This window comes from Podarcis raffonei, chromosome 6 (genome assembly GCF_027172205.1).
Source record: "Podarcis raffonei isolate rPodRaf1 chromosome 6, rPodRaf1.pri, whole genome shotgun sequence".
Taxonomy (NCBI): Eukaryota; Metazoa; Chordata; class Lepidosauria; order Squamata; family Lacertidae; genus Podarcis; species Podarcis raffonei.
Genome location: NC_070607.1, coordinates 23,300,545 through 23,322,360, shown reverse-complemented (window position 1 = coordinate 23,322,360; position 21,816 = coordinate 23,300,545). Strand labels below are relative to the sequence as shown.

Here is a 21,816-nt window from a genome sequence, read left to right as displayed (position 1 = left end):
AATGAAGATTTAGCCCAAACTGCAGGAGGCAGTGGAAGACAGGAGTGCCTGGCATGCTCTGGTCCATGGGATCACGAAGAGTCGGACATGACTAAACAACAACAACAAAATGAAGATTTAGCCTTATAAGTAATAACCTAAACGTACTTCTGCCTGCTGAAACTCAAATTTCCTTATAGAGGGGATATCTCTCCTCTTTTCACTAGGCAGAAAAAAGGAGGAATTTGAATTTGATTGTTTAAGTTTAAAAATCATGATTTTAGTAACATTTCTAGAGGCAAAGTATTAGATACCTCTTTTTTCTATTGATTCTGCTTGCTCCACTTGATGTTGTCAATTATCACTATGAGAGATTGTTCTCTTTGTCTGTTTCTGGTTAGAACACAAGAATATTTGTTCCCAAAAAGAAAAAAGGTTTGGTTGAGGATTAGAATGAAGTTTAGCTTTAGTTCTTGGGAGACCAAAGTGCAGAAAATATTTAACACTAAAGTGTAGATTTAGAAGGGGGCAGTTCCCCTGCAATTAAGGAGATTAAAGGCAATTATATTTGCAATATGGGTGGGGTGGAAAGCAGAGTGAACCAGATCAGGATGTGGGGGGTGGGGGCTTAAGACCCTTGTACCCTTAACATTGCTTCTGGACAGTACATGTATTGAGGGGTTTTTTTTTTGCATAAAGTTTGTGGACAGGATATATACAGTACCAGCTGTTTATTGAGCAGTCATTCTGATTTGTTTGTGGGTGTCAGATGTTAGTGGTGGTTGCTTGTGAGTAACCAGGCAGGACTCCGACCTGTCTTTAACAGGTTTTATTTTGGTGCAAAACTATTTACACTGCAGAACCATCAGTTCATGTCTGTCTCAATCGCTAGCAGAATCCGGGAGTGGTCGTTTCCGGGTCCTCCCCCAACAAAAGAGCTTAGTCACCCCCAGCCTTTTCCTTCCTTCTTTGCGTTTTACACCTCTGCGCAAGGTGGGCTTGGCAAGGAGCGGTGCCGAGGCTCCCAGCAGCATCCTCTAGCCCTTTCCCCTCCTTTACCCTGGAGGTGTGGCTTTCTCCACCCTCAGACTGGCAAGGTGTGGCACAGGGGCTCCCAGCATCCTCCTCTGGTCCCTTCCCCTCTTCCCCACTGGAGGTGTGGCTTTCCCCACCGCAGGAAGAGGAACTGCTTCTCAAGATCTTCAGAGGTTCCCTGTATCTCAACTGCCCCTCTGCCTCCCTTCCCTGTTCCAATGGCAGTCCCCTGACAGTGGGGGAGTTTTATCCCATACTTTCTAGTGCATTTTCCCATCACTTTCCTAACTGCAAAAAGTCTGGATTTTTTTGAAGTGAGAGGAATTGGGTTTGTTGTGCAAGAGCTTCGCACCCACTTTAATGGCACAGCCTGAATTTGCCAGTATGCAGTTTAATCCCACTCACAAAATATGGCACTCTGGAAGGTCCCTATGTGTTGTTGAATTGTGCAATGAATGGAAAGCTGTTTTGGGTGTGCAAAACGGTTGCATGTAATTTCTAAAGACAGAACTTAGTGTGCACACATACACACAAAAATGAGGGTAAGTTGAAAGCAAGCTGAAAGGGACATTCAAGAGACAATTGTCTATGGGGCAATTGGAGGTTATTTAATACCAGAAGTACAGATAGAATGATGAACACAAATTGGAAAGATACAAACAAGTCCAAGAGAATGCAAGTGTGATTGGTGAGCAAAGTCAAGGAGGTTATAAAAAGCAAGAAGGCTTCCTTTAAAAAGTGGAAGTCTTGGCCAAGTTAGAAAAATAAAAAGGGGCACCAACTCTGGCAAAACAAATGTCAGTTGGTGATAAGGAAATTGGAGAGCACCTTGCTAAAAACACTGACACAAGCAACACATTTCTTTAAATATATCAGAAGCAGGAAATCAGCCAGAGAGAGGCGGTTGGTTTCTTTGATGACAAAGATTCGAAAGGGTTATTAAAAGAGGATAGGAAGGTTGCAAGGAAGCACAAAACTTATTTAACATAAGTTTTCAGCATGGGAGATGTTGGGCAGATACTTGCTCCTGAACCCCTTTTTCAGGAAGGGTTTTTGAAGAACTAAGGCTGCAGTCTGCTGCACACTTACTTGGTAATGAGCTCCACTGTACACAGTGAGACAGAGGATCACTCATGCAAGACTGTGATGGCCAAGAGGTTAGATGGCTATAAAAGGGGTTTAGCAAATGCATGTAAGTCTTATCGCAACCTTAGGGTGAAAGCTGGGAAATAGCTGGATAGATAGATAAATAAGTAGATAAAATTATCCTTGATAGTTAAATGGAACCTCTGCATTCATAGACCAGCTGTTATGGGTCAACTGAGGGAGACGTCATGACATTTATTTGCATCAGCGTTTCCCAAACTTGAGTCTCCAGCTGGTTTTGAACTACAGTTCCCATCATCCTTGACCACTAGCTAGGGAAGGTGGGAGTTGTAGATCAATAACATCTGAAGATCCAGGTTTGGGAAACCCCGATTTACATGCTAGAAAATGTATATTCCACCCTTTCCAATGCATTTTGCATCACACAGGGCAGCTAACAGTGACTGAACCAATAAAATCATACAATCAGCATATGAGCCGAAACAAACAGATAAACTGAAGGCAAGTGCAGCAGATAAAAGCAACTAAAATTAGGGTTTGTTAAGGCCATGCTACACTGAACAGGAAGCAATTAGAAGGAGAAGGCGCAAGGAGGGTTCTGATTAGCTTGTCAGTTCACACTTGGCAACCGAGTGTTGCAGTTTTGTTTTTAAGGGTTTTGGTCGGTAATACAGTTTACCTGTATAGGGAAGCTTTTTAATGTGTGATGCTTTATTATGTTTTTATATGTGTTGGAAGCTGCCCAGAGTGGCTGGCACAACCCAGTCAGATGGGCGGGGTACAAATAATAAAATTATTGTTGTTATTGTTACTATTATTATTTAAGTGTCCCCCCCGCCAAAGAAAATCAGCACAAATGAGGTGGTGGTGGGGAGGCAACACAGAAAGCATGGGAAAGCAGTGAACATGAACAGTCCCACAGATACTCCAATTGGTCTTCACCAGTTAAAACAGCGAACCAGTGCTTTAGTTGACTAAGCTACCAGTTTGAAGAAATAAATGCTTGCAATCCCGTCCTTTTAAAAACTTTGCTAAAAAACACACCTCAGGTAGTCCTGGGGAAGAAGGGATTTATTGCTTTTGAGACAGCCAAGGGAAGAGAAGGACTTGTTCAGGATATGCCGGGTGCGTAGCGTAACAGTTGCACAACTAATGCTGCCGTCTCTGCCTTTATCCATGCACACAGCTTACAGGAATTCCCAGTTCAGGGAACCAAGCGAGGGAAAGGGGAGGAAGGCAAGGAAATGGTCTTTCACCGTATGACATGCGCCGCCTGTGATCGAACTTCGTAAACTCTAGGAAAGAGTCCCTTCCTTACAGCCTGTGTCTATCCTCCCCCAGGAGCCATTCTAGCAGTTCTACGTGCCAACTGGTGTGTTCCAGGAACTAAACCTGTGCTTCTCAGAAAGCATATTTACAAGGAGGCATAGCTCTTTGTCTGGCTAGGAGAAGGGATTTTTTAAAAAAACCTCCCAGCCAGGGAATCCCCTTTCTCCCAGAAGCTCTTAGTCTCATCAACATTCTGTGTATATTATGTCATCACTGTGTTTCCCCCCCAATGAACACTGGCTTCATTAAATAGTCTTGAAAGTGTAAGACTTGTTATTTCATTGTGGTTTTCTTTCCCAAGTTCTCCTTGACTTGGTGTTTTGACCTACATTTCTCCCAAAATCGTTAATGGTGATTTACAGGGGTGTGGGGAGAAAGAAACAGATGGTATTTATGGGCATCCCTTGGTTTTGGAACAGATCGTGGAATTATAGCTGTAGATGAGACTTCAGGGTCCAACCACATTGCTTTCAGGGCTAGCTATGGAATTCTGTGGAATTGTCTCCCACAAGAGTCAGCGATGGCTGTTAACTTGGGTGGCCTTAAAAGAGGATTAGATAAATTCATGGCGGATAAGGCTACCATTGGCTACTCATTCTGATGGCGCACTGGTTGTGCTCAGATCCTGCTTGTGGGCTTCTCCAAAGGCATCTGTTTGGCCACTTGAGAGCAGAATGCAGGACTAAATGTGTCCTGCAGCCTCTTCTTAAGTTCCTACATTACGTTCATGCTCAGTTTATGTTGCACTGAGAGTGTGGGAAGTTGGGAACAAACAGTGATGGACGAGAAATGGCTTAGTACAGGCATATCCAAAGTCCGTTTCAGGGGCCCAATCGATTTAATCCAGCCTCCTTGGTGGCATATGTCCTGGGGTAAAATCCTAAGAAAAGCTCAACAACTTCGCGGTAAACCTAAACTCTAAGAAAAGCTCAACAACTTCAATCCTAAAAAAGCTCAACAACTTCGGTTGGCCCTCACACATGTTCATTTCATCAAATATGGCCCTCTTTGAAAAAAGTTTGGGCATCCCTGGCTTAGTAAAACAGTCTAAATAGATCAAATATGTGAGCCTAGACACATCATAGAGAGGAAGTCAAATATTTTCCAAATTAAGTAGAGCTATGACACTCTAACTATCTGGTTGTAGATACAAACTCTTGAACCAAAATTATGATTCAGGATGCCGGTGTGTTTTTAAGAAGCAGGCAGTTGGTTTTTATTGTTGCCTTGTATGTGTTCCACTAACCACATATACATTCCCCTTAGGTCTTTGACTTTTCCCTAGCAGAAGATGATGTTGCAATTCTGAATGGAATGCATGATGGGAGACATGTCTCCTGGGATCCAACCCCAGTTGTTTAGATGCCAAGGTTTGGATTGTTGTTGTAAGTTCCATAGTATCTGAAGGGACAATGCTGCTTTTGTAATGTATTCTCGTGCAATAATGCAAAATGAAATGAAATCTTGCCTTGATAATTAGCTGTACAACCTATTTTGGTGTGGTAATATGTAGCTTAATAACAGAGAAGGTAGAATTTACACTTTTCTCCCCCAAGCCCTTACAGTTTGACATCATCACTCTTCAGCCTTCCCAACAAGTTTGATACTTCTTTTTTCTGCTCCAGCAAAGCCCTGTCATTTTGTATCTAGCATTTTAAAAAAAATAAATAAATACTGTAATAATAATGGGTGGTATTCAACTAAGTTTGAGTATAGACTTTACATTCATGGGCCTAATTTAAAGGTAAAGGTAAAGGGACCCCTGACCATTAGGTCCAGTCGTGGCTGACTCTGGGGTTGCGGTGCTCATCTCGCTTTACTGGCCTAGGGAGCCGGTGTACAGCTTCCGGGTCATGTGGCCAGCATGACTAAGCCGCTTCTGGTGAACCAGAGCAGCACACGAAAACGCCGTTTACCTTCCCACCAGAGCGGTAACTATTTATCTACTTGCACTTTGACGTGCTTTCGAACTGCTAGGTTGGCAGGAGCAGGGACCGAGCAACGGGAGCTCACCCCGTCGCGGGGATTTGAACCACCGACCTTCTGATCGGCAAGTCCTAGGCTCTGTGGTTTAACCCACAGCGCCACCCGTGTCCCTTGGGCCTAATTTAGTCATGTTCTTTTCCGTCAACGGGTCTGTTCCAAGTAAAGCTTGACGCAAAAAGCCCCTCCACTATTTCCTAAGAAACAGCCCTCAGGCATGAAGCATTCCTTAGATCCCTCTCATCCTTTCCATGCATGCCAGCACAGGATGTTCTCCAGAACTCCAGTAAGAAGCGCCCCATTCCTTCTAACTGGAAGTTATCCTTGACACCAGTGGGGACTAAAATTTCAGCATTTGCAAGCATCTGCAGAGAAACAGCTTCAGATCCATAAATTCTGCAGAATGTGAACGACAGCTGCTATTTTGAATTCTCTAGTTCATTCGCTTGGTTCTTCTGTACTCAAGCAACCCCGGAAAATTGTGCCTGTTTTGCCAAGGCCATCCAACATCTTATGGCAATAAGTGCCATAGAGCTAGTGTCTGCTCTTTGGTCATCTCTGTTTCCCCCCCAAAGTCAAGAGACACCAGAGCAAATTTTTATGCAAATAGGTGTGAACGAGTTCTAAAGAAAAATACCTTCAGTATAGAGAATCTGTAATAGATCTAGATGAGCCTGATCTGGGGAGATTTTCGAGCTTCGATAGAGGCCTGCCTGCATTATCACTTCCTGAGGCTCAGCTATGGGAATGAAGACTATCCCCACGGGGTCCTGCCATTCTTCCTCCAGGGTCTTCATGAAGATTCTGGTAGCCGTGATAGCCCATCTCCAGATGGTAGAGAACAATATTCAGCACCCCAACCTCAACTCAAGGTCTTCAGGATGTGATGCTCATGCTTCAGGGGATGCAGAAACAAAGATTAAGGGATAGGAAGTGGGTATCATCTTTACCTGATGGCCCCAATGTCCATGGTAAATCTGATCAATTGGTTCTACAGTATTAGGAGACTGGGTTAACTGCTGATAGTGCCAAATCTACTTCACCAGGACTCTTTTCTTCATCCTCAGCCACAGCTATTCCTCTTGACTGTATGGAGGTTGATAGGCAGATCTTGATAGCCATTAAATGCCCCTCAAGGTGAACTCCATTGATTTAGCGACTCGTCAATCTTCCACTGCTCCTGCTTACAACAGTATTTGGAAAGCCTTTAGATGTTTTGATTATTGGGTTTGTTGCAGCTTCACTACAAGTTAATTTAGTTTTCATCTAGGTTGGATTTCGGGGTAAACATGATGTTATACACTTGACATTGGAACCTAGTATTAAAACTTGCATTAAAGTATATGTAGTGTATGTTTTAGACAGAGTCTCTGCCCATTGAATTATCAGCCTGGCATTAGGTATGCAGTCATGCTTGTCTGATATTTTCGGAGTTCCTGTGTCTAGAAGTGTATGGAAAGTCTGACTGTGATTTATATTGTTTTAGGACTTCCTGCAGCAGTTTTCCCACTGCTGTGCTGTTTTAGCCGTATCACAAAACAAAAGTTCCTTGCTTTTTTATCATCCCAGCTTGTAGCGAGCTGGTATTGTTGTTTGTCCCTGAAGTTTTGTTGCTAACACTTTGAGCGGAGACAAAGTTTCTCCCCTTGATTACAACTCCTGAGGGAGATTCTGAAAACATTTTGAAGGGATGCCTTAAGGCCCACACCCTAAATTACATTTGATCATGTTTTTCAGAGACACTTTTCCTACGGGTTCCGTTGGTCCATCTCTCACTTCCAGTAAAGTTTGGGCTTTTTCACATGCTACGTGACTGCAAACTAAGGTTTGACTCGGGAGTGTGTACTTAAGAGCAAAATAAAAAAATTCCTTCCAGTAGCACCTTAGAGACCAACTAAGTTTGTTATTGGTACGAGCTTAAGGTAAAGGTAAAGGTAAAGGTACCCCTGCCCATACGGGCCAGTCTTGACAGACTCTAGGGTTGTGCGCTCATCTCACTCTATAGGCCGGGAGCCAGCGCTGTCTGGAGACACTTCCGGGTCACGTGGCCAGCGTGACAAGCTGCATCTGGCAAGCCAGCGCAGCACACGGAACGCCGTTTACCTTCCCGCTGGTAAGCTGTCCCTATTTATCTACTTGCACCCGGGGGTGCTTTTGAACTGCTAGGTTGGCAGGCGCTGGGACCAAATGACGGGAGCGCACCCCACCGCGGAGATTCAAACCGCCGACCATGCGATCGGCAAGTGCTAGGCGCTGAGGTTTTACCCACAGCGCCACCCGCGTCCCGTCTTTAAGGTGCTACTGCAAGGATTTTTTTTATTTTGTTTCGACTACGGCTGACCAACACTACCTGTACTTAAGAACAGATCAAGTTGATGAGTGAAATGCTAAAATTACTTGCAAACATGCATGCATTGCAGATTTTCAGCTGTATACCTAAGAAGTTTAATTTGCGAAGAGGTTTTTTATTATTATTATTACTATTTTTTTGGAAAGCAGGAGCTACTTATATTCTTTGCTGTTGTGTTTTCTATGGCAACTTTGATGCTTCCTACAATAAACAAACACAATGTGCAGGGCAGATCCCTGAATGGCTGATGTGAACCGTGGGACTCTGACCACATCTCCCCAGTATATTCACTAGGGAGTATATGCATGTCCTTCATACTTAGATGTGGGTGGTGCTGTGATCTAAACCACTCAGCCTCTTGGGCTTGCTGATTGGAAGGTCGATGGTTCGAATCCACTCAACGAAGTGAGCTCCCGTTGCTCTGTCCCAGCTTCTGCCAACCTAGCAGTTCGAAAGCACGCCAGTGCAAGTAGATAAATAGGTACTGTTGCGCCAGATGCGGTTTAGTCATGCCGGCCACGTGACCCGGAAAGCTGTCTGTGGACAAAGGGCGGCTCCCTCAGCCTGAAAGCCAGATGAGCACCGCAACCCCATAGTCGCCTTTAACGGTCCAAAGGTCCTTGACCTTTTACCTTTATAATACTTAGATGCTTATGTGCCCCTAAAATCTTGTTCTCGTGGTGGTGGAGAAGATGGCCGTGTGCTCCCCCAAATCCTTATTGCATAATACATGTTGCAGGTGCTCCACATGGATGCCTGTTCATGGCGGCATGAAGGGTAGAAAGTTCCCAATGTTGGGCGCTCCGCCTCCTTCTCCTCTTTCTTAAGGGAGAAGATTCATCTGATTTTCTCCCTCTCTCTCTCTCTCTCTCTCTCTCTCTCTCTCTCTCACACACACACACACACACACACACACACACACACACTGTGTGATGCACATTACATTTTTGTGCTTTAGGCCACACATCCATCACAGAATTGGGGTCTTAAGCCAGGGTAAGCCTCTTAAATGGCCATTTGTATTTCCTGTAGGATTCACCTTTGCAGCTACAGCAAAAGTGCGGAAGCTTCTCTAAGCTACACCTGAGTATTTCTGCATTATTATTATTTTTGCAGGGCAAGCCTGAGTTGGCTGGAGATTAGATCCAGCTAACCATTTGACCTTGTGTTCTAACCTTAAAAAGCTGATTTGTTGACAGTGAGGAGGGTGTAATGGCAGGTGCGACCAGCACATGGAAATTGTGTGAAAGCACACTTCCTTTCAAAGAACAGTTACTGAAAGTAACAGTTATGTTCTGTGATTTCTCCCCCACCCCAAAGCTTTTCACCACCATTGCTGCTCCTGACAACTATTTGTTTGACTTCCTTATAGTGCAGAGGGAGGGCAAGTCTTGAGTAAAGCCACCTAAAGCAAGAAAAAATGAGGCCTAGCCTTCTCTAGTACAACTGACAGCTTGATTGGTTTTTGCATTTAGAATGTGCCACAGAAGATCGAATGTGAAGGTTTAAGCATTTATATATGGGAAAGTTAGCTGTGAGAGCCAGTGTGGTGTAGTGGTTAAGAGCGGTAGTCTCATAATCTGGGGAACCGGGTTCGCGTCTCCGCTCCTCCACATGCAGCTGCTGGGTGACCTTGGGCCAGTCACACTTCTTTGAAGTCTCTCAGCCCCACTCACCTCACAGAGTGTTTGTTGTGGGGGAGGAAGGGAAAGGAGAATGTTAGCCGCTTTGAGACTCCTTTGGGTGGTGATAAAGTGGTATATCAAATCCAAACTCTTCTTCTCTCTTCTGTGCAAAGCGCTTCCTTCTCAGTTCTTAAGCAGCAGATGGCAGTTATTGGATCACAAAGGTTAAAGAGAGAGCACACAAACTTGGGACGTTAGTGCAAAATGGCACTGCTCATTAGCAAAAGTAAGGATGATGCAGCTGTACAAGTTAGCACCACAGGTTAAGCAGATCCCTAGAAATAGGGTGCTGGACAAAAACCATGAGGATCCCTGAGGATCTGAAGACTTGCTATACCACAATGTGCAAAGCACAGCACAGGTGCAGATCCCAACTTGGCTCGCAGCACCTTCCTTGCAGACATAATGTGTTACACTTATCAATAAAGCCTCCTCGCATCATCGCAGGAACGGAATATTATTTTCTCGTATAAACTGGGAGTCTTCCTGTGTTCTGCTTGCTGTAGCTTTCCATTAACTGGTAGAGAATTTTTCTCGAGCTTTCTGGCATGTTGCTGCATTTAGAAAACAAGGAAAAAGCTGCTCTCGGTTCTTTTGACCAGGAAATAACTTTGGCCTGTGAAGTTTCATATCGCTTGATAAACAGTTTTGAGAAGAAGTAAATTTTTGCCTTCGGAGATGGTTTCGGCACGTTTTCATAGAGCTGGGGCGAAAGAACGCCTAAAAAGTTTTACCGCTTAGCCCACAGGATAGCATCTATTACTTTGTTTCAGCATAGACTTATTATACCTCTACGGACTTTCAAAGATTGACAGAGGTGTGCTCAATTGATTTCAAATATATTAGAGAATTTACAAGTTCACACATTTTGTTTTTGTTACTAAATCATGTCTATTATGCAATAAGAATTACAGTGCTATCTAGTATACTGGTCTGCATGTTGCTTGTATTGTTTGTTGGGGCGAAAGAACACGCTTTTATCAGCATATCTCAAGGCCTGGCTTTTATAATAGTATTATTTATAAATGACATTTTCACCCCACCTGCCCTCCCAGCAAGCAAAAGGTGGTGTGCAAGGTTCTCCCTCTCTTCTGCTTTATCCTCAAAACAACACTGTCTGGCATATTAGACTGAGAGACAGTGATGGGCGCAAGGTCAACCCGCAAACTTCTCCATTTCAGTTCGCCACCTGGCAAATAAATTAATATTGACACAACCTCACAGGGTAGGTGCTGGCTAAGGTTGCCAACTCTTCCCCACTCTGCTACACTGGACCCATTCTTGGGCTAGACGCCCACTCACAAATCAGGTTAAATCTTTTCCAGGTATGCTCAATGTACTGAAACGTTTGAGCTGCTGAACCTCTGCTGTTAAATGTACGGGAGCAGAAAGAAAAGAAAAAGGAAAGAGAAGTTGGCAACCTTAGAACTATATAACGTTCCAAGTGATTCACATTCCTTAAAGCACGATTGCAGCCTACCTGATGTTTTCCAAAGTTCCTAAGCCCGCCGAAATGTTCACAAGAGCGTGATTGTATGTGCCTACTTATGTTAGTCATTTGTGGCTTAGCAATGGTCTGTTGTGGGAGGGCATAGCCAGCTCTTTCCCAACTTAGAGAAGACCCCTGTGTGATTTACCTGCAAATAGTTGATCATGCTACCAGGCTAATGGATCTTTGTAAGCTGGGCCTATATAAATGATGATCGTAAAGGTAAAGCTACCCCTGACCATTAGGTCCAGTCGTGACCGACTCTGGGGTTGTGCGCTCCTCTCACTCTATAGGCCGAGGGAGCCGGCGTTTGTCCGCAGACAGCTTCCGGGTCATGTGGCCAGCATGACTAAGCCGCTTCTGGCGAACCAGAGCAGCACACGGAAACGCCGTTTACCTTCCCGCCAGAGCGGTACCTATTTATCTACTTGCACTTTGACATGCTTTTGAACTGCTAGATTGGCAGGAGCAGGGACCGAGCAATGGGAGCTCACCCCGTTGCGGGGATTCGAACTGCCGACCTTCTGATCGGCAAGTCCTAGGCTCTGTGGTTTAACCCACAGCGCCACCCGCGTCCCTAATGATGATCATAAATAAGACTAATAAATAGCAGCAGCAATGAAGCAGCTTGACTGTTGATTGATTGATTTATCTATGTTTCGAGTGACCTGAAAGTGGTGGTTTAAAAAGAAAGAGGAAGAAAGAGCTGCTCAGCTATGTTAGGAGTGTCAGATGGTACCACTGTTCAAATTTCAATACCACTCGTGCATGTCCTTTTTGTATTAGAAACAGAAACATTCGGCCAAAAGAAATTGTTTCGAAAGACAATTTGGAGTATGTAAAGCACAAATGGAGCCCCACCTCGTGTTTCCTCTTAATACAATACCCAAGAGCGTATCCTTCAGTGCCAGAGATAATTAAGAAATGCACCGTACCCATTTAAAACAAATACAACATTCCTAATTTCCTTCTTTGGGCACTTGGTAACTTTCCTCTGTTATTTCCCCATGCATCTGTCAACTGTTTGGTGATTTTCATCATGAAGCAGATTAATACTATAATTCTGTGCATGCCTACTTGCAAACAAGTCCCATTGGACTAAACTTGAGTGTCACAGCCTAGAAATGTTAATATCAGTAAAACAAAAGGGGCTGACATTTGAATCATAAGTTCATAGGATGGGACCCCAAAGTTGTTTTCACAAACGCAAGTTTTCCACTTCAATTTAAAAATGGCTTTTGTAGTCGTTATTTATTCTGTGATCAATATTCAAGAGTGATGCGCTTTAAACAGTATTTTTAAATCTTCTTTTAATGTTCCAAAAAGGCAGTGGGATGGGAAGGCTTCTCATTGTGCATTTGGGTCTTGCCCAGGGGATATAAATGTACATTTCCCCACAGGTTTCCATTATCCCAATGTGCATCCTTCCACAGGGGATGCATTTCTGTAGCTCCTTTGAGTCAAGATCTAGAAACACGCAAATCACTCATGCTTCTTTCACTCTTTATCTGAAACATCCTGGGCAGAACATATTTGGGGATGTTTGGTGTAATATAGGTGCTGTTCTGCACCTGTTATATATTTGCCTGGCCCTTCCTCCAAAGGAGACCAGGGCGGCGTGCATACAATCCAGCTTTACAACAGAATAAACTACTACAAACACTATTGCAAAAACTGCAGTAAAACAACAGAACCTCTCAGCTAGCAGAAATGATAAAGACATCAGTCCCAATCGCCCTTTTCTAAACAGGCTTGGACAGTCAAGTGTGTGGTTCAACTGGTGGAGGGCAGGGAGGGAGAAAACCAATGAGGCCGACAGACATAGCTCAATGGGGAGGGATTTCCATAACTGAGGGGCCGCCACAGAGAAGACCCTAGCCATTCAGGCAGGATCACAAGCAGAGCCTCCCCTGCAGATTTTAAAGGCAGAGTTGGCTGGTCTTCCCATCTTCTCTGACCACTTGCTATGCTGGCTGGGCTGATGGGAGTTGGAGTCCAACCCACCATGTGGTTGGGTTCTGGGCTGTCACTGTCTGTGATGGCAGAATTAGACACATTTTTTGAAAGAAGGAAGGGTGGGAGAGAGTTGCTGCCACTAACTCTGGATTTCAGGGGACCATTTTTGCTATGCACTCTTATTGCAAGTTCAAGTCAGAAATTTCCCCATGAGAACTTTCAGCTCAGATTTATTTTTCCCCACCGAATGCAAGTTATTGTGGGGCACCCCCTGAATAAATAAATTACTTTTGGGAGCCAGCCTAGCATGACTTTATGATACTAAGTTTGGCACTCTAGATAGCTTAGGTTTTGCTCATCTGGAAACTGTAGGCAGTCCACTGCACTCGATCACAACTTTTACTTAGGACAGGAGTGAAATTGAGAGTTATTTCTGCAGATAAGCAAAAATCAGCTTTCAGGGGAAATCCCACTTAGCTTGGGTCCTCACACCTGGCCAGAAGTCCTGAACACTTTTAAGCCACAACATAGCATCTTTTGCTAGACCGCTCCGATGATCAGTGGGGGAATGGAAATGGCTGTGAAATAATAAAGAAAAGAGGAAAGATCAACAACGAAAAAAGTCAAAAGGGAAGGGTGAGGCTGATGGCTGCCCAGCTACAGAGTTTCCTGTCTGATTTTTCTGAGGGTAGACTGTTTAATCTCCACTTTTTGTTCAGTCTTTTTTTCTTCTTCACTGCAGCTTGCTTATTATATGACTGAAAAGCAGCTCAGACCCTCCAGTTGAGAAATGCCAATGGTGGTTGTAAAATGCACACATAAGGCATTTCTGACCAAGCTGTACATTTGATTGCAGAGAACTGAAGCTGCTACGGCTCCTTTCCTTGCCCACAACTTAAGCTAGAAGATAATTATGTCACCGCTCTATAGGCAGTAAGCAGGCTGCAGAAATTATAAGTTCAGAAGCCTCAGAGTCAAAATATATGCAGTATGGGCCTGATATACTGTAGTAAACACCAGCCTGTTTCCCTTTAAAGTGGTACAACCGGGTGACGTGAGCTCTGCCTTTTCAAAGCTCTGCTCTTGGATGAAAGTTCCCTTGCCGAAGTAAACAAGGCCTGCGAGTTGTCAGATCTCTTCTGTATGTTTGATATTGGTGGAGTAAAAGATGCTTCTTTTAAATGCCCTGCGGGAGTTAAACAGTTTACTCTTTATGACTCCAACAAAGACTTCCAATTTGGGAAGCCAATGTCTGATTACTGAGCACACTTCTCAGGCTTCTATGAAATCCTGCACCTGTGTGAGAGAATGAATTTGCTGGCATAACTTTGCCATGAGATCCTGTTAAATTTCCCTTGAAAGCTTGCTTTAGCCATCTCTATATGACTGCAGTTTCTCTGCTTTCTTCACCACATAATACCCAAAGTTGCCATTCAGCGTACATCAAAGTATACTACATACCACTCCCATTGTTCTCAATCTGTTTCCTACTTCCCAAAGTTCCAGTAACCTCTCAGTGGGAAATATATAAAGGATGGTATTCATGGCATTTGTTCTGTCAGCACAAGCACTTCTGATTTCACCCAGAAAACTAATCCGTTTTAGTTCTCCTCCCCCTGCTCCAGACAAAAGAAAAGCACAGGCATCTTTAAAGGTGCCTATCACGAAAGCTCGCAGACCTGCTTGTCTGCAGTTTGGCAGGTTTCTCTCACGGCTGCAATTTTCAGACCAATTGCCCACAAAACACATTGGGAGATTAAGTGATTTCTATTTTACCTACCCCAAACCTGTAACGGCTGCCCTTGCAGGAAAACTACTGCAGCTATCCTCCTGAGATTTTACAGGATTCATACCTTAAAAGGGTGATCTTGTCTACAAATTTCATCCAGTTCTACCCCAAAATAAAGTTTTAAGATGTTTCTTTAATAAAAAATAAAACCTTAAAGGTTTCCAGCAGAAAGGCCTTTGGAGCTATTTGTAGTTTAACAGGCTTTATCTACTCTGGAGAAGCTAATGTACCTGCAAATTTCATCCACTTCTGTGGTAAGTTATATAATATAAATCACAAGATGCTGTGTGTTCTGTTTCTCTTGAGGTAGGGCACGTTGATTCTATGATCAAAAAGGCCGCTCAGTCACAAAGGGCTTGGGAGATATCAAAGAAGCTCACGTTTGGACAATAATGCAATTCTAAGTTGAGGGAATTCTACTATAATCTTCGCCCCTATTTTCATTCTACAGCTGAAGGATCATTTTATCTGCTTCTGCCGTGCATCCTTTTCCCATGATGGAGCAGCTCTTCGGGATTTTTCTTTTACTATTTCCCAGATGTTGCTTTGCAGAGTCAATAGTTTCTTAGCTTATTCAGGTTATTTTTCAGTTGATTCATCTGAATATTTGCAGCGGGTTGGACTTGATGACCCTTGTGGGTCAAACAAAATTCTATGATTTTGTTTGTGAATAAAAATAAAAATAATAATAATAATTTATTTATATCCCGCCCTCCCCAGCCGAAGCCGGGTTCAGAGCAGCTAACAACAGTAAAATGATACAACATTCTAAAATCATTTCATTCTAAAATCAGTTCAAATCAGATTAATGGCAACCACTGGGCTAGAGTTCTGTGAGGATTGCCAAAGGAGGGGGTCAGAATAATAATAAAATTTCCATCCTTTGGATCAGTGACCACTTCTATCCAACTGGAGACAAATTTCATCCATGCATGCCTGAATCCTTCTTTCTAAGGATTGATATTTGTATTGCTATCTAAGCATATTCCTCTGGCACCAGCTACTATGTTAGCATTGGGGGTGTGGGTGCTGCCAAAAACTGCTAACATGTGAATTGAGTTGTAGTCAGCTATTTGGGTGGAATTGCATATGCTTAAGAAGTTCTGTAAGAAAAAACTTAGCTCTTCTGCAGTGTCCAGTGTTGACTGTGATGCAAACTTAAGGGAACAGTTTGTGCACTGATCGGTCTGAGGTCGACACATACTGCATTGTTCCTGCTTCTGGAGAGAGAATTCCTCAGGTTCTCACTCCCAGTGAATGAAAGCATAATGAGACTTTTGAAGAGGCATAAGTGTTAGAGAACACTTATGAATTCACCCAGGCACCTTAGGAGCACGGTTACATCCCTCCCTGTGCATCTGTTGGGTTTAAAGAAGGTAATAACTCCACCTGACAGTATTCCTTTGCAAAAGGAAAGCATCAACTTGTGCTGGTGTAAGTAAAAAAAAAAGGGGGGGAATTGAGAATGGTTTCAAATTCGTTTCCAAATAATGACCTTTGAAATCTGAAACATGATTAAGCTCTGACAGTGCCTATGCTAAAATGAAATGGACTTTTAAAGTTAGTAGTATGTATGTATGTATGTATGTATCTATCTATCTATCTATCTATCTATCTATCTATCTATCTATCATCTATCTATCTATGTATGTTGGGTCATTTGGCCTATAGGCATTCAAGGTTACTACAAAAAAGCTGGATGCAGACTATTGTTTTTAAGTGACTTGGAAGTGATTTGAGAAGTGTTTTGCTAATCCCATGTCATTTCCATACAGTTATTCCAGCCAACTTTTTTCTCTCTTGGTCAGATTTGTTTTGCTGGTTTTTGAAACTATGCAGATCCTGTTAGCCTAAGTAGCAGTAGATTGTATAAAACAGGACTTCTTTTTTTCTTCTTCTTTGGCGATCACTCGTAGCCAAGTAAGATTGTCTTCCATGAATACGGCCTTAACAGAGAGTCCATAAGTGACTGTAGAGGCCAATTGTGGATCCACATGTCCTTACACAATGGGGACATACAGTAGGTTTCCGAACAGGAGTTGATCACGGTGAGGGTTTGCCAAGCGTGCCTTCCTCTTACCATGTTTCTCCCTTTCGTCCTGAGTTCAAGTGTTTTCAAAGCCCATGACACCTTTGGTAAAGGCTGTTCTCCAGTTGGAGCACTTGCAGGCCAGTGTTTCCCAGTTGCCAGTGTTTATACTACATTTTTTTAGATTTGCCTTGAGAGAGTCTATAAACATCTTTTGTTGACCACCAGCATTACGCTTTCCATTCTTAAGTTGGGAATAGAGTAGTTGCTTTGGAAAACGATAATTAGGCATCCGAACAACATGACCAGTCCAACGAAGTTGATGTTGAAGAATCACCGGTGATCTTTTCTTCTTCCACTACACTGGCATTAGTTTGCCTGTCTTCCCAAGTGATGCCGAAATCCAGCATTCCCTGAGCTCTGTGAGTGCAGCATTCTCCCAATTGAAGTACAGAGTGTTTGAGGACTGGGCCATTTGCAGGGAAACCAAAACCAGGACTAAGGTTGAGTTTCCTATGGTTGCATTAGCAGTATACCAAGAGTATTATAACTTTACAGGCTAACATTTGACATCTTCTTCTTTTCAGGTCTTTGACTTTAGTCTGCAAAAAGAAGATATGGAATTTTTAAACTCCATGAATATTGACAGAAAACTGATTCACCTTACCTACCCATTATGGAAAGGATAATCCTAAAACATTGCAATGGCTCAAACCATGAAGATATCAGAACTACACAGATCCTTCTTGCTATAAATTTATTTTAGACAGCCCAATATTCCCATCTTCCTACCTCATTAAAATACCTTTCGGGAAATCATGAGTCATTCTTCATCCCAACTAAATCGAAATAAAATGATATTATAGAAGACAGCAACAGCCTTGTGATTCTTGCCATGTGCGAGGCAAACAGGATTTGACATTGGATGCTAGTGGAAATGAGCTGATCTGGTTAATTTAATGAAATGCCCACATACAGTTTTGCATGAAAGCCACTAAATCAGTTTAGAACCAGATGCTCCTATTAGATCATCACAGTCTCGTTTTACTGGCAATAAAGATCTTTAAACAAGTAGTAGTCCTTGCTTCATGAAAGCTCTTTTAATTCAAACCTCTTGTAAGCAACAGATCCTTCACTTAGTTAAGGTGCAGACAAGGAGGCAGCATAGATAAGCCTCTACCTGCAGTGGCTATAGACCAGTGGTTCCCAAAGGGGTGGGGGTGGGATTACTGGAAGAGTACATATCTTAAAAGGTAAAGGGACCCCTGACCATTAGGTCCAGTCATGACCGACTCTGGGGTTGCGGCACTCATCTCGCTTTATTGGCCGAGGGAGCTGGCGTACAGCTTCCGGGTCATGTGGCCAGCATGACTAAGCCTCTTCTGGCGAACCAGAGCAGCGCACGGAAACGCCGTTTACCTTCCTGCCGGAGCGGTACCTATTTATCTACTTGCATTTTGACGTGCTTTCGAACTGCTAGGTTGGCAGGAGCTGGGACCGAGCAATGGGAACTCACCCCGTCGCGGGGATTCGAACTGCCGACCTTGTACATGTCTTAACTTGTTACTTTTCTATTATGGTTTGAACAGAGGTATCTTACCCTGTTGTCCTTTCCTCCCAAGTGAATAACGTTCACTGAAGTCACGTTTTCTGAGGACATCCTAGGAACTAGAGGTTCTGCTTGGTTCTGCTTCCTGTAGTGCAGTCATGCTCTCTATGGTTGACTGGTGATGGACCTAAGCTCTTTAAATATTAACCCATCCTCCGGTTCTTCAGAACAGAGATGGAGCTAGCTGCTTCGGCCCCCGGAGTGGCGCACAAGCTGTGCACCCGGGGGCAGGGCGAGTGACCCGGGGCGGGCGGGGTGAGTGTCCCAGGGAGTGCCGCCCATGGCGAGGGTCCCAGGGGGACACCACGGTGAGCGTCCCAAGGGGCGAGCCGGCCATAGGGGGTGGAGCGAGCCACCCATAGCGGGCTGCTTCCTGGGTAGGGAGGAGGAAGCTGCAAAGCTTTGCCAGCAGCCTTCCTCCCTTCCCTCTTCCTTTTGACAGCTCGGGGGCGCCCCCCCGGGAAGCAGCCCGAGAGCGGGTGCGCTGCCTACCCATGACTCCCAAGCCTCCCCTGAGAGTTCAAAACAAATGGGGAAGGGGGAAAGGCCGCCGGCAAGGCAGCACAGCTCTGCCCCTTGCCCCAGCGGCTTGGGGAAGGCTTGGGAGTTGCGGGCAGGGGGCACGCTGAATGTCACTCCCCTCAGTGATGATACCTGGGATGGACCTTCCCACCCCCCTTCCTCCGCCCCTGCTTCAGAATGCAGAAGTTAAGTATGTTAAGGCAGAATTTCAAATGTGGTTATATTTAAGGAGCTGTTCATGTGAACAGCAGTGAAAAAATCTTATACACACATGGAAATATGCCCCATTAAACTCTCCGGGGCTTGCTTCTGAGTAGATGTGTACAGGGTTGTGCCCATTTTTCATCCAATTACTCCTGCAGGACTATCGTGTGCTGTTTTGTTTGCCTTTGTTCACAAGAAGCGATGCCTTTTCTGCCATGGCGTCAGAAGGCTTCCAATCCTGACATTATCTAAAAATGAAACCTTTATATCCCATTACCACACATTCTGAGTCACTCCATCCCTTCGATTGTGTAATGTTACTCTGACATACCAAATCCCTCCGAGTAGGATACATAAGAACAAGTTTCACAAAGAAAGGAACATATTGTTTGTTTTCAGCCTCCGTTAGCTCACTTCCTTTCAGTTGTCTCGATAAATTAGCAAAATATGTCCAGGCTGTAGCCGTGAGGCCGTTTGCAAAGGGGTTTCCTTACGTGATTCTCCATGCTTTCTCTCTGACAGTTGCAATTTAACGGTTCTCTTGTTATGTCCGACGTCTATCAACTCAAAACATGAACGTGTTAGGGTTCCACGGGTGATGGAAGTGACAGAGCAGTTTTATCTGAGTCATTCAGAAACAGGCGTGCGGCAATTGAAACGGATGGTTTGCAAAACACACACGCAAGTAAGTGCACAAGTGAGGCGTTCTGTTCTGCTCCCTGATAATTTGTAACTGCCGAGAAAAATGCCCAGGATAGAGCTCCATTTAACAGGACAGGAATTTCCCCCCGTGTGATTATTAGTATCCTGTGGTTATGGATCATATTCACCATTTACGCCAAGCCAAGCTGGAATGTTTCCTTTCTCGGGTCTTAGAAACCAGCGGCAGAGAAGCTTCTTCAGCCCAAAGGTTACATTCCCCCATGGCTAGCCTCCGAAGGGCCACATAGTTCTTGGAATCGGTGGGTGAGGCCAGAGGCAAATTGTACTGTACAAACTGGACTACACAACAAAAACTAGAGGTTTCTAAACACGCATTCACACATGCACACCTCTCTGTCCTCCGAGAGGTGTTATCACAGTTCCAGGACACATTCCAGTGATTGTCAAAGCCCTTGAGACTGATGAGGAGCACGTCCCCAGGCCTGAAGTCCTCAAGCTTGTTAGCTGATGGAGGCGCAACAGATGTTTCTTCAATAATTACTCATAGTGATTATTGGTCAGTCATTGATCAAAGGTATCAATCAAGAACTTCCTTTGGGAGTCTCTCCCACACACCCCACCTGTTGAATCTGCTCTGGGTTGGTATGGCACAGGCAAATCTTGACCCATTGCCCTCCTCCAACTCAGGAGCAGACCTCAATAGTGGCTTATTCTGAAACCGTCTTCTGGGTAATAATACAGTGGAACCTTGGTTTTCAAATGTAATCTGTTCTGGGGGACCGTCCGAGTTCCGAAATGTCCATAAACTGAAAACTCAATACGGAAGCCTCAATACAATAGGAAAACTCAAAACGGAAGCTGCCTCAGAAGTTCGACTTCCGAGGCGTGTTCGAAAACGGATGTATTTACTTCCAGGTTTACGGTGTTTGGGTTCCGAAATGTTCGTCAACGGAGACGTTAGAAAACCAAGGTTCCACTGTAGTTTTATTATTTATACCCCGTCCATCTGGCTGGGTTTCCCCAGCCACTCTGGGCGGCTTACAACATATATTAAAAATGGTATAACATGTGACATAAAAAATTTCCCAATACATGCCTAATGAAATCAAACCTCCCTTCCAATTACATTTCCAGTAACAGAGATTATAATTATTGTTTCCTTTGTTCAAAATAAATGGAGTAATATATTGATTGCAGGTTTATAAGTTCTCCAACATCATATTGAAGAACACCCCCAGAAATCCACCCCAAATTGATAAAGGCCTATTTCTCCTATATCTTGTGCACTTTATCATATACTCCTTTACACAAAATGCCAATATAATTTTATAGATCTTCAACAGTTATCAGAGACAAGGGGAAATTACATCAGGCTGCTTAATGGTTTCAGATATGGGACCATATCGGAGTGGCACAAACAACAAGCAATGCAAGAATGAAAGAGGAAATATTTACACTTTGTTACAAAATGAAGTGGGAGGTGGTGTGCAGATGTTTTAGACAAGAGGAAATAAACTTTTGATGCCATTCTGTGCACAAATCCATCGCTTGGGTTGCAGAGAGATAGTTAGAGAAGCAGTCCCACTATGCATCAGCTAGGATCAGTGATCATGAGAATAACAGGCGAGGCCAGGAGTAGAAAAGTCGTGCTTCATCTTGACTTTCCTTCTTTCTTTTCTTTAACTGGGCTGGCCCAGAATAAGATGCAGATCCCAGTACAGTCACTAGCAGTGAATCAGTATCCCCCTAAGCTGGTGGGGCAGGGTGCCAGAAAAAGGAAGGGCATTTGACTTTTAGGTTCAGGTGTATACATCCCAAAGGGGAGTTGCTCCCTACTGGGCAATTGCTGATAGAAGACCTGATCCTCCTCATTTGTGTCTGCAAGTTTGCAAGAAATTTCCCTGGCTTTATCACACCCCCTTAAGAAGAGCTTGCCAAAGACAGTACAGAGTCGTTTCCTGTTACCTCCCTGTTAACCACCTCGTCTGGCAAATCGAGATGATAAATCAGAATACTTTTTTGCCACTCCTACGCCTGATATTTTCACTCTTTATGCAAACTCGTAGGCGGAGTAAGGACAATTCTGA

At 43.9% G+C, this 21,816-nt stretch overlaps 1 protein-coding gene across 3 annotated transcripts in view; it reads left to right on the top strand.

Moving 5' to 3' along the window:
* LOC128415426 (glyoxal reductase-like) overlaps nt 1-17,603 on the top strand; it is a 75,590-nt gene extending 57,987 nt beyond the window's left edge. For 2 of the 3 annotated variants that reach the window (XM_053391606.1, XM_053391608.1), the window contains exon 7: nt 17,319-17,603. In XM_053391606.1, the coding sequence (XP_053247581.1) occupies nt 17,319-17,420 (102 nt within the window). In that variant the 3' untranslated portion in view covers nt 17,421-17,603. Of the gene's footprint in view, nt 1-4,716; nt 4,836-17,318 lie in introns of all 3 variants that reach the window. The other variant, XM_053391607.1, reaches the window with a different exon arrangement.
* The last annotated feature ends 4,213 nt before the right edge of the window (nt 17,604-21,816 follow it).